The sequence below is a fragment of the Seriola aureovittata genome, chromosome 11 (assembly GCF_021018895.1).
Source record: "Seriola aureovittata isolate HTS-2021-v1 ecotype China chromosome 11, ASM2101889v1, whole genome shotgun sequence".
Taxonomy (NCBI): Eukaryota; Metazoa; Chordata; class Actinopteri; order Carangiformes; family Carangidae; genus Seriola; species Seriola aureovittata.
The window spans coordinates 2666955-2680804 of NC_079374.1; the positions used below are offsets into that span (position 1 = coordinate 2666955).

Below are 13850 nucleotides of genomic sequence, written 5' to 3' on the forward strand. Positions count from 1 at the left end.
AAACTTGTTCCGTTGTCTTGACAACAGAAAAACATGTAAATGTGAATATAGCTGTATTAAAATACTGTATGTGAGCACAGAGAGGAGAAGAGAAGCAAACAGATAAAGAGCTGAAACCAACCAATATTAGGCTGAAACCAGCTGACAATAGGCTGAAACCAGCTGACACTAGGCTGAAACCAACCGATACTAGGCTGAAACCAGCTGATACTAGGCTGAAACCAGCTGATACTAGGCTGAAACCAGCTGATACTAGGCTGAAACCAACCGATACTAGGCTGAAACCAGCTGACACTAGACTGAAACCAGCAGATACCAGCTGACACTAGACTGAAGCCAACTGACTCTAGACTGAAACCAGCTGACACTAGGCTGAAACCAACCGATACTAGGCTGAAACCAACTGACTCTAGACTGAAACCAGCTGACACTAGGCTGAGACCAACCGATACTAGGCTGAAACCAGCTGACACTAGACTGAAACCAGCAGATACCAGCTGACACTAGACTGAAACCAACTAATACTAGGCTGAAACCAGCTGATACTAGGCTGAAACCAACTGACTCTAGACTGAAACCAGCTGATACTAGGCTGAAACCAACTGACTCTAGACTGAAACCAGCTGATACTAGACTGAAACCAGCTGATACTAGGCTGAAACCAGCTGACACTAGGCTGAAACCAACCGATACTAGGCTGAAACCAGCTGATACTAGGCTGAAACCAGCTGATTCTAGGCTGAAGCCACCTGAAACTAGACTGAAACCAGCTGATACTAGACTGAAACCAGCTGATATTAGACTGAAACCAGCTGATACTAGGTTGAAACCAGCTGAAACTAGACTGAAACCAGCTGATACTAGACTGAAACCAGCTGATATTAGACTGAAACCAGCTGATACTAGACTGAAACCAGCTGATATTAGACTGAAACCAGCTGATTCTAGGCTGAAACCACCTGAAACTAGACTGAACCCAGCAGATACCAGCTGACACTAGACTGAAAACAGCTGATATTAGACTGAAACCATCTGATATTAAACTGAAACCAGCTGATACTAGACTGATACCAGCTGATACTAGACTGATACCAGCTAACACTAGACTGAAACCAAAATGTTCACTTATCCAGGGAAATATCTCAACATGTGCTGGATCAATGGGCACAAAATGTGATTCAGACGTTCATATTCCCCTCAGGAAGGACTCTAATAACTTTGGTGATCCTCTGACTTTTCATCTAGCGCCATCATCAGGTCAAAATTAGTCCAAAACTTTAGTTAGATGACATTCCCATCAGCCTGGTAAACACCAGCGTGTTAGTGTTGTTGTTGTGAGCACGCTGACACACCGCGGTGTCTAAGTACAGTCGCGGAGCTGCTAGCATGAGTGTAGACCCACTCTCACACACATATATAGAATACACATCCACCGACATACAGCCAAAACTGTAAAATAAGACCAGACTCACCAGCTCGTCCCCCTCTGGTCCAGCTCCCTTCAGTTCCTAGTTTCGGTGTGTGAACTCTGAAGTGAACCAGCAGCCAGTGGTGACTGACATGGATGTTATTTTACTACCAAACCAAAACAGACACTAATCCTCTCTAACCCGACTTAATCCACCACCCACCAACCTCCCTCCCTCTCTCTCTCTCTCTTTCTCTCTCCCTCTCTCGCCTCCTCTTCTCCCCGTCTCATTGCCTTCTTTTGGGATTTTTAAAATCCTTCTCTTCCCCCTCGCCTGCCCTCCTGTCACTCACTCCATCTGTTTCTGTGGTGCGTTGTACGTCCAGGTCTCTTCTCTGTCTCTCTGTCATTGTAATGGCTTCCTCAGTCATTTTCTCGCTCTCTCACTCACTTTAAGTACTTCAACAGATCACAAAGCTTCTTAACGCTTTGCTGCTTTTAGTCTCTCTCTCTCTGTCTCTCTCTCTCTCTCTTTCTCACATATACACACACACACACACACACACACACACACACACACACACACACACACACACACACACACACACACAGCAGGTCAGACATGCTCAGCAGCAGCAAACATAGTGTTAAGAGGAAAACACACAAACACACAACAATAGCTGCGATGCATTAAATCCCACTGCAACATCTGGATCTTTAAGAGACCAGCCGTTATCAGTTCTGTGTGTGTGTGTGTGTGTGTGTGTGTGTGTTGGGGGTTATCACAGGGTAATGGTCACTGGGTCACCTCTGCAGTGATTAACACTGATCCTTCAGAGAGGGAGATAGAAACGGTGAAACAGAAAAAGAACCAGATGTAAGGAAACATGGCCGCCGCTGCAGCTGCTCCTCCTCCTCCTCCTCCTCCTCCTCCTCCTCACACGGTGACCAGGAGCAGTTCTTCCCAAAACTCACAAACCAACACACACAGTAAAATAAAGTAACATGAGAAAAATAAGAATAACACTGAAGTAATATCGTCAATATTGTGAAATACTGTGTCACCTGCATGTACGATACAAAATATGAAATGAACACAGCTGAGATTTGAACATTTGTATTCAACAAACTGTATTTTTCTCTCCAGGCCACTAATATTATCACTGTGGTTTTATATGATGTGAATATAAACTAATCTTAAATGTAAAGCAACAAAAAAACAACAACATAGGAAACATTTAACAACCTTTTCTGTTACAGGTGAGATTCCTTTAAACACAAAGGAGGCCCGGAACGTGTTAAACTGTGATGTTCCGGGTTTAAATCAGAGTAAAATCTTTTCAGAAGTTTATAAAATCAAATGACCATCGAAGTTTAGACTAGAAACAGTGTGCAGGGTAAAAAACTTTTTTTTTATTTCGTTTGACTGTCCTGAAGCTAAACCCAAAACAACTGCACACCTCCTCATCCTCATATCAGAGCCCATAACTAATAATACAACTGAATAAGATAATATTATTTGTTATGAATGCAGATCAGGTTCATTTATTTTAATCTTATTTATTTATTTTTACCAGTTTTATCATGGAGTATAGGTTCATGTTGTTCCTAGCTATAGTCTTTTTTTATGAGCATTTATCTCCTACGTTCTGGTAATCACAGCTCATTAAGATGGGAGTTTGGTCATTTCAATATATTTTCAAATGAATGAATTGTTTATATGTCAATAACAAAAAAGATCCTCATCAAAACACATGTATAGGTCTTTTTTATTTTGCATTAATTGTATTTTTTACTCAGGTTTATCTGAAGATGCCAATTTTTCAGCTTTAATAAAGGTGTAAATTCTCTCTTAATTTTGGTCAATGCAGGTAAAAATAATGAGACAAGCTTAAAATACAGTATTTGTGTAAATTATTAACTAATCACTTTTTCTGTCTGTGCATCTGTAGCAAAATAATACCGTATACAGTTATAGTGTAAAACCACATGCAGGTATTAAGGCTTTAATCTTAATTAAAATGATTCCTTTTCAATAAGAACCCACTATAGTGTAATAGAGCAGGTGTTTTTAGTCTACGGGTTTATTTTACACGAGTATTTTACTTATTTCAGTCAGGTTTCTTCTGTCTTGAGACCCACAGATCTTCAGTATCATGAGAGTGGAAATACTTGGATTGTTAATTTTGACTTTAGTCTAATCAATTAATTCAGTATAAAATAAATTGCTGTAACTGCCACATGCTGTTATCCGGCTTAGATCTCACCTCTAGTTTGGGACAGATGAAATGATTCCTTTCATGACGATAATCTTTAGATAAAGATATAAAGGAGTCTATAAAACATGTTCCATTGATTTAACTGTGGAGGTTTTATTGTTGAACAAACCCTACATCTTTGATCATGGACAGAGTGGATAAAGCTTAAGGTCATCTTTGCCTCACATGAACCAGAGTCAGAATTCTGCTGCGGATTTTGTTGAGTTTGAAGCCATAAAGCAGAGGATTCATGATTGGAGGGAAAAAGAGGACAGCGACGGCCACAAAGTTTTGGAAGCTCTGAGGTGAATCTTTGGAGGTAAATCGCATATGCATCAGATCAGACACCACGATGACAAAGAAAGTGAGTACGGAGATTAAATGGGGCACACATGTTTGCATGAACTTGGCCCTGTCCTTCTTGGACTTCACGCACGTTTTAACGACATAGATGTAAGTCCAAACAACAAAGAGCAAATGACCAGTGTAAATAGATAGTGTAGTCATTGCAAACACATTATTGACGAAGGTGTCCGTGCCGGGACAAGCGAGTTTAACGATGAGCCAGTTGACGCAGAAGAGTCTCTGGATGTCTGTACCGCAGAACGTCAGTCTGGTCGTCAGCAGGATGTTAATGGAGAAAATACAAAACGGCGTCAACCAAGAGATGCACACCAGCTGGGAGAGCCTCTTCTTCGTCATGACAGAGCGGTACTGCAGGGGCCGACAGATGGCCAGATACCGGTCATACGCCATAACCGTAAGAATAGACGTGTCACTGCAAACAAATGAGTACATTGCAAACGCCTGACAGAGACATTCGCCGTACGAGACGACCTGAGAAGACGACAGAAGGTCGAACAGGAACTTAGGGTAGAAACTCGAGGTCCCATAGAGTCCATTAACGCAACTAACACATAATAAAATGTACATGGGCTCATGCAGGTTTTCATCCAAGATGATGATCACGACGAGCGAGATGTTAATGAACAGAATCAAAGAGTAGCACAGTAAAGAGAGAGAAAAGATGGTGACTCTGTGACTCATTGTGTCATTGAAGGCAGAGAGAGTAAAAACTCTGACTGTGGAAACATTATAAACATGATCCATTGATGAAGGAGAAAATCTTTTCATATCTCGGCTGCAAACATCCAGATTTTACAGTGATACAACCTGTTACTGTGTATGGAGGCTGAGACCTTCCATCTCCTCAAGCGCCATGTATTAATAACTGTTCGGACTGACGCAACACAAGCACTGGGAATTCTGATCACGCCTGTTGGCGTAGATGTTTGTATTGGAGCAAAGTTCGTCTCCTCAGTTCATGGATTAAAATCCATGTGGGATCCATGTTGAAATCACAATCTGAACCTCAGTTACGTCAGAAACCTACTGATAGTGCACAAAGTAAAAAAAGAGTTTGTGCGATTGTTCATGACACTTCAGACGCCTCACTTTCAGTTTGACGTCCAACTGAAGTGGTTAAGATGAAGTGATTCAAACATAAATGGGAAGCAAATGTTTCATCAACACAGGCCCTATTAGGGATTTTGATAATTAACTGATTATTAAATGTAGTTAATAATTTAATAGATTAAAATATATCTTAACCAACAGTGCAGCGGATGCGGAGGTACTGTATTTCCTAAAATAGTGACCAGGGCCTTTATATCTGATTCCCTCTGATGATTATAATTGGTCACATTTTGGAAAGAGGCCTCACATCGGTCCGCTCCTGTTTGCCCTCCTAAAGTTACTGCAATACAAAACTCAACACTACCTTCAACTGTTCACAATTAAGCAACTGTTGATTATTAATGTGACCGAAGGTTGATTACAGACGTTGCTTAAAATCTGCACTGATACAGTTTGATAGTTGGTGGTTCTCAAACTTTTTCACATCAAGGACCGTAAATTTTTTACTTTTAGATGTTTTATGAAAGAAAGTGTTTCAAACCTAAACAGTCATACATTCTGTCATTGTGTTATTTATGGATGGAATAGTGTAAATAAATGAATCCCCTTTCTGCCGTGGACCCCCAGGAACCTCCTCAAGGATTGCTAAGGGTCCCCACTTTGAGAACCACCATCTAAAACAAAGCATCACATTTTGAAAGTGCATCATATATTTTATGTGTAAATTAAACTGTTATGTAATTACAGCATGTATACAGTATTATAATAGCATTAAAGTAGCTTTAAATACTATATTACTTATTATCATACTTATATATTACATCATATTATGTTCCTGTTTTTAAAGTGACTGGTTGAAGGTCATGTCTGTGGGGGTTTACACCAGACTGGAGTTGTGTTAATGTGCTTAATAGCTCTCAAAGGACAAAAGAGAGAATGACCTGTTGACTCAAATTAACTTACTTAACTTACTTATTACAAAGGCAATAAAATAAAACTTTTCTGGTGCCAAGAGCTGCAGTCATTCAGTCTGTTTGTAATAAAAACATCATGTTGGATCTTTGACACTTGTTTCTGATGACAGAGGTAAAAGGTGTTTGTTTAGCATAGCGTCTCATGAGACCAGCTCACTGTGACCGCTGGGTGATAATTAGCTGTTTGCAGACTGGCTGTAGTCAGGCCTGTCCCCCGAGGCCTGGCCTGTTGTTCACACACAGTAGACAACACTAATGACACTCATTACAGTATCCTTACATCAGCTCTGGGCTTCTGTGGCGGCCATGTTGGTGTTATCAAAGTAAATTGTATCATACTAATTGGAAATTACTTTTATCATTAATTACTTGGTGGCACACGCACACACACAAATCAAAAACAATACTTTATAACACTTCACTAATCATCACTCAGGATGCACTTTCTATTAACTTTGTGACCTCATTGGCCTCCTATGAAGGTGTAACAGTTACAGGTTGTTTAACTTCACATCTCGTCTCTGCATGAATTAGCCTGACATCCCATCAACCACTCATGACAGTCGGCAACTCAACTTTGTGGTCAGCGGGAAATTTCAGCTTTCATAGGTAATTGTAAATCAAATGCATCAACAGAAAGGAGGACCACTGTGTTGAGGCAATAAATAAATGAATGAATATGTATCATATGAATGAAATGCTGGGTAGCGTTACTCTGCAATGAAAACAATGCAAATACAAGCACAATTTTGCAATTTTTTATTATTACAGGCGAAATTTGAGGCTATGTACTATATATAGTATCTAGTAATATATTATATATATTTATGATTATGTCAATAAGTTAGGGGGCAGTAGTTTTCCAGTGCGTTCTCTCTCTCTGGTTCTGAACGAGGGTAAACAGAAATCACGTGACTACTTTCTGAACTCTTAACTTTTCCGACCGCTCGTCAACAATAGATGGAAGAGGTCCGTTAACTCTTCTTGTTATATTATCGCTGGTCAAGGTGGCTGCTAACAGCACAGGCCAAAAAAAGACCACCTCAACTGGTTCCTGTCTCTAAAACCTATCTCTAAGGGTGAGCTGAGCCTCCCTACAGAGGAAGCTCCAATTGGTCAGTTGTATCCATAATTTCATTCTTTCATTCTTTACCCACAGTTCATAACCACTGGTGAGGGATGCAACCTAGATCGACTGGTAAATCGAACATCTGCCCTCCAGCTCAGCTCTCTCTTCTCCACAACGGTACAACACCTGTATTACTGTTGAACAACAAGAATGAACCTGTTAATCTCATGCTCCATTTTACCTTCAATCATGAACAACAACCTAAGATACCAGAACTCCTTCACTTGGGGAAGCAACTCAACCTGGAGGGAGACATTCGGCAGACAACCGTGAACTATGGCCTTCAGACTTGGAGCGAATGACACTCACATTTCACTGCAAACCTCTCCAGACTGAGCTGAAGAACGCAGACTAATGAAACCAAAAGAGACACATCATCTGCAAAGAAGAGTGTGAGAGCCCCAAAACGGACAATGTCCTCTCAAAGAAGCTTCCTTCAGATTCTATATAAACGGAATCGGTGACACGGGACAACTCTGAGAAATCCCAACACCAACTGAAAATTTGTTGGACTTCCTGTCAAGAATATGTGCACAGCTCTCACTCTGGTTATTTAAGAACTGGGTGGCTCGCAGCAAAGTCACTAGTTCCCCTTACTCCTGCAATAGCCCCCACAGGACTCCCTGGGGTACATGAGCGTAAGCCGTCTCCTGGATCTGAGGTTCGACAGTTGGTCGCATCCTCCTTTCCATCATCCCAGGTCAGCTTTCCCAGAGAGGCTGTGCAACGTGATATCTCGATAATTGGAGCACAACCAGGACACCGCTCTGAAATTCAACACAACACCTAGGTCCCTGCCTCTGCCTGCTGCCCAGTCAACAGTGTACAGGGCCTATCCCTGCGGATGGTGGGGGGTCCACAGGGAAGCGACTCAATCCAATTATTTCAGATTCGTAACAAACTCTATTATAAATTTATATTCTTAAATCTGAGATAACGCTGATGACGTCATCAAGACATTTGACATTCATTTTCTAAATGTTAACACATACTAACACGTAATTTCTTGTTATTTTGTTGGATATATTGCACCAACACTGAAATAAATATGAACGTTAGCCGTTTACTGGATTTAATGTTCACTTGGGTGCAGAGTTACGCCATGTCTTCAGTAATTGTAAAGACAAGGACACAAGACAAAATGTATTGTCAGGAATAAATTCATTTTCCTGAGGAAAATTGTGAGTGATGGTTTTATGGTGAACTTCGAAATAAACCTCATCAGCCAAACCAAAGAATAAGCTGTGATTGCTTTTCACAGCTAAGTGTGAGAAACCATATAAACTGACCTTTATGTCTAAAATTGGTGGATTTACCCTTTAATTGTTTTTTCTACTGAAATTTGTGAATATCAAGCTACAGCTGTAGTTTATCAGTCTACAGTAAATCAATCAAAGAGAATTACATGCTGTGATTATGTAAATTTACAGAGTTAGGCAAGACTTAAAATCAACTTTTTAAATACACTTAAATATCTTTGGAAACCTTTGACTTTCATCATTTTTTTTTATTTTTACAATGTGTTAAATGTGCAAGAATATTAACTGTGTGATTACAAGCAGTAGTGTGGAACTTAAGATATCAATAGTGTTATTTTTTCCTTCCTAAAATAATTTCATTACTTTAAATTACATAGTGCTGAATCATAATCTGTAACAACCAACAAACAACAAAAGAAAGAACAATCTGATCAGAGAAACGCAGTCATGTTCCGTGAACATCATAATTTTAAACCGTTCAGATTTTCAACATTTAAAATGTTTATCTTCACTCCAGAAAATCAAATCTCTGCATCATCACTACAGATGAAATTATATTACATCAATTGACATTGTGACATGCAGTGTTAGTGTGATTTGACCTGAAACAACAGCCCCTTGAGGTGTTTAGAGATTTCTTTCATTTTCAGTCCGTATATGAATGGATTAAACAGAGGATGATACATAATCATTTGTAAAGTCATTATTAAACGGGCAAGTTTTGGAAAATCTGATTGCAGACGAACAACAATGACATCATAAGTAATCAAACAGGAAAAGTTGATTAAAACCAGCAGGTGAGGTAAACAGGTCTGTGCAGCTTTTTTCCTGAAATTCTTACAGCTTCTATAGGAGATTATAAGTATCCTGGTGTATGTGAAGAGGATGAAGAGCATGGGGAAAAGCCCAACATTTAGCAACGTGAACACACCGTATATGGACAGTGCTACTGAGGGAACACACTGAAGTGTGTAAACTGAACTGTTACAGAACAGTCCTTTCAAAGTGGAGTGACAGAGTTTTTCATTAACATGCAATACAACTCCCACTGCGAGCTCACAAGCAGGCATGAGCCAAGCTGAAACCAGAAACACTTTGACATTTGTTTTTCTCATGATAGTTGGATATTGCAGAGGTTTACATATAGACACATACCTGTCATAGGCCATGGCTGACAACAGTAAGAACTCTGCAGTGGCCAGAGAGTAATATATATACCACTGCAAGAGACAAGCTGAGTAAGTTATGATCTGATTTTCAGACAAAAAGTCAATCAGAAGCTTTGGGTAGATATTAGTGCTGTAAAGGACAGAGTTGATCAACAAAGCTGCAATGAAGATGTACATAGGCTCATGGAGGTTTCTGTGAATCACGATAAGACACACGATGGTGGAATTACAGCAGATTATTAGAATATAAACAGTAAACATGATCACAAAATAAAGATATCTGTATTTTTGCACTTCTAAATATCCACCAAGAGTTATATACGTCACATTTAAATCATCATCCATCAGGTTAATCCAAACTGAAAATGTGAATCAGTAACAGACACAACAAGTCTGACTTTGAGGTTCACGGTAACTTATTACCTGTACTAGATGGTCTTATTCACCAATGTTACAGGACGTGGAGTGTTTGACTCAGTGGATTGTTTTTATCAGACTGCTTCACCCTCCATGGATCTCATTAAACTCTCCACTAACATGTAAACAACTCCAGCAAACTCAGGAGTCCTGAACCCAAAGGTTTTGTTACTGTAGACCTCTTTGCTGGGTGGTGCCCCCGTTACAGTTTTCTGTGCCTCACTGAGTGATGATGTCGCTACATGATATTACATAATGTTCAATATGACATTTTTAAACTAATCAGTATTTTTCCTTACTTTCTTTTTCTTTTTTTTTACAAAGTTGTATATTTCATTTGAAAAGGACAAAATTATAATTCTTGCCTACCAATCTGATCTCAATAATGACGTGTGACCCACTCCTGGGTGAGTTCAACTCACACCAGGTTCAGAAGGAGCTAAACTCGAGTTCAGTTAACTGAAACTTTAGTTTGTTTTTGAGTTGCAAGAAAAAGCTACCCACGTCACATTTACATGAATATGAAAAATAAAAACTGGGCCCTGTAAAACTAAGAAAACTGTTCTCATACGGGATTTATCAGTTCTGAGTCTGTCAGTCAGAGTGCACTCTTTGAGTATAATGTGTGTTCAAGCTGGTACCAGTCCAGGTGACTGGTTCTTCCTAGGTTTATTGGTCAGTGTGCTCTGATTGGAAGTTCATAATACAGGTCAACCTCCAAAAAGAACTCTATTGGTATTTCATTTCATTTGATTAATTTAAGGTGGCACACTGTAACTAAAAAGAGTAATAATAGCAACAAAATGCTCCATTCGGTTTCCCAACAAATGAAGCAGCCACCCTGTTTGCTTGTTTTAAATGTCCACGTGTTTCAAACTCAACAACTTAACACAAACTATTCTATAAGATAACCCTGATAACATTACTGTGAGATAATCATTGATACCTGAATTGTCTCCCCCTGAGACACAGAAAACATAATTCAACTGTTTTTGTCGGCTGAGTAGCAGAAACCACGACATATAAACCGACTTTTACGTTTAAACTCGGTGGACTTTCTCTGTAACTAGTTTTCTCATATTGAAACTCGGTCCTGCTCGAGGTTTCTGCCTCTTAAAAGGGAGTTTTTCCTCTCCACAGTCGCCAGGTGCTGCTCATGGTGGGACTTGTTGGGTCTCTGGAAATAATATTTCAAAGAGAACGGTCTAGAGCTGCTCTGTTTGAAAAGTGCCTTGAGATAACTTCTGTTGTGATTTGGTGCTGTATAAATAAATAACAGCTGTATAAATAAATAACAGAAATTTGTTAAAATCAAGCTAAAGCTGTAGGTTATTAATCTACAGTAAATACATCAATCAAAAAGTTAATTACCAGATGTGATGTTATGAATTACTCTAGGAGTGTAGTAGGAAAGACTTGCAATTAAGCAAAACTTTTTAAATACATGTTTGAATAATTTTCTCTTTTTTAAAAAAAAAGTTTTTTAATTTAATGTGCAAAAATATAATCTGTACCATTAGAGGCAGTGCTGTGGAACATAACAGATCGCCAATGTTATTTTTTCTTACTATGATCATTTTATTGGATCAAATGACACAACAACAACCAACAAAAGAAAGAAGAATGATCTGAGACACACAGTCACGCTCTGCTGCGTTTAAAGCTTTTAACCATCAACATTTTAAATCGTTCAGGTTTTCAACATTAAAAATATTTATCCTCACTTTATGAGCGATATGACCTTCATCAACACAAAGAGACAAGGACACTAATATGAATGTCGTTTTAAATCAAAGCTGGTGATGCTTATTCAGATTCTGTGGATTGGTGATAAAAAACAAATCCAACAAACGTCTATCAAGAAAATCAAATCTCTGCATTATCACTCCAGATGACATGATATTACAGTCATTGACAGTGTTGATTTATTAGTGTGATTTGAGCTGAAACAACAGCCTCTTCAGGTGTTTAAAGATTTCTGTCATTTTCAGTCCGTATATGAATGGATTAAATAGAGGATGATACACAATCACTTGTAGTGTCATTATTAAACGGGCAAGTTTTGGAAAATTAGATTCAAGTTTCATTATAACAATATCATAACTGAAAAAGGTGGAAAAGCTGATTAAAACCAGCAGGTGAGGTAAACAGGTCTGTGCAGCTTTTTTCCTGACTTCTCTGCAGCTTCTGTAGGAGATTATAAGTATCCTGGTGTATGTGAAGAGGATGAAGAGCATGGGGAACAGTGCAATATTTAGATACATGAACACGCCATATATGGACAGTGCTGCTGAGCGAACACACTGAAGATTGAAAAATGAATTGTTACAAAAAAGTCCGTCCAAAATAAAGCGACAGAGTTTTATATTGGCATTTAATACAGCCGACACTACGAGCTCACAAGCAGGCACGAGCCAAGCTGAAACCAGAAAGACTTTGACGTTTGTTTTTCTCATGATAGTTGGATATTGCAGAGGTTTACATATAGACACATACCTGTCGTAGGCCATGGCTGACAACAGTAAGAACTCTGAAGTGGCCAGAGTATAAAATATATAAGCTTGAAACAGACAGGCTTGAAATGAAATCATCTGTTTTTCAGACAAAAAGTCAATCAGAAGCTTTGGGTAGATATTAGTGCTGTAAAGGACAGAGTTGATCAACAAAGCTGCAATGAAGATGTACATAGGCTCATGGAGGTTTCTGTGAATCACGATAAGACACACGATGGTGGAATTACAGCAGATTATTAGAATATAAACTGTAAACATGATCATAAAATACAGATATCTGTATTTCTGCACTTCTAAATATCCACCAAGAGTTATATACGTCACATTTAAATCATCATCCATCAGGTTAATCCAAACTGAAAATGTTAATCAGTAACAGGCACAGCAAGTCTGACTTTGAGGTTCACGGTAACTTATTACCTGTAATAGATGGTCTTATTCACCAATGTTACAGGACGTGGAGTGTTTGACTCAGTGGATTGTTTTTATCAGACTGCTTCACCCTCCATGGATCTCATTAAACTCTCCACTAACATGTAAACAACTCCAGCAAACTCAGGAGTCCTGAACCCAAAGGTTTTGTTACTGTAGACCTCTTTGCTGGGTGGTGCCCCCGTTACAGTTTTGATGATTGTATTTAACTATAAAGGAAATGGGTTCGATTTGACATTTTCTTTGTTGCAGTTCTCTGTGATGAACTGGACATACAGCAGTTATATTTAGTTTACTTCCCATTAATGTTGTCTAAAAAATCTACTAGGAGTCACTTTGAAGATTACATTAATATCCTTTCTTTATTAAATTAATTTATTGTCATGTCAACTCTAACAACAGACAAAAACAAAATCATTTTCACATAAGTAAATAAAATATACACAAAAGGAGCATAAGAATACAGACATACATATTAATACATAATAAAATAAAAGTGTAAGTGCTTATATGTTTGTGTTAAAATGCTTGTTTCTACCTCATATCAGCCTCAGGATATCTGCTGGTCCTGGGGTGAGTTTTCCTGTACTTAGGAACTTAAGAATGGGCCTACAAGCCTGAGAGGGGTCGGCGATCACCCTCTGCGACCTGCGTCAAATAGAGAGGGGAAGGCCGCAGCCACTTATCTTAGATGCTGTGCTGACAATTCTTTCTAACTGAAAGAATTGTTATGTGGCTGGTGTTAGCCTCCAACTTCAGAGTGTGGCATATGGTACCTAACGAAACTACTTGCTTCCTATCTGACAGAAAATATATAATTGTTCTCAATGCCCAAACTTGCTTTTACAATACAAGAGGATGAGCAGCGACTTCTT

General features: G+C 38.9%; 3 protein-coding genes across 3 annotated transcripts; all 3 read right to left on the reverse strand.

The window, feature by feature from the left end:
• Window positions 1-3837: 3837 nt before the first annotated feature.
• Window positions 3838-4776, reverse strand: LOC130177612 (olfactory receptor 52K1-like). The gene has a single exon (XM_056389506.1). The coding sequence runs from the start codon at window positions 4774-4776 to the stop codon at window positions 3838-3840; it is 939 nt and encodes a 312-aa protein (XP_056245481.1).
• A 4255-nt stretch (window positions 4777-9031) lies between these two features.
• LOC130177788 (olfactory receptor 11A1-like) lies at window positions 9032-9973 on the reverse strand. The gene has a single exon (XM_056389742.1). The coding sequence runs from the start codon at window positions 9956-9958 to the stop codon at window positions 9032-9034; it is 927 nt and encodes a 308-aa protein (XP_056245717.1). The 5' UTR covers window positions 9959-9973.
• Window positions 9974-11958: 1985 nt separating this feature from the next.
• On the reverse strand, window positions 11959-12894 carry LOC130177784 (olfactory receptor 6N2-like). Its single transcript, XM_056389737.1, has one exon. It carries the CDS (start codon window positions 12883-12885, stop codon window positions 11959-11961), a length of 927 nt encoding a protein of 308 aa, XP_056245712.1. The 5' UTR covers window positions 12886-12894.
• Window positions 12895-13850: the final 956 nt, after the last annotated feature.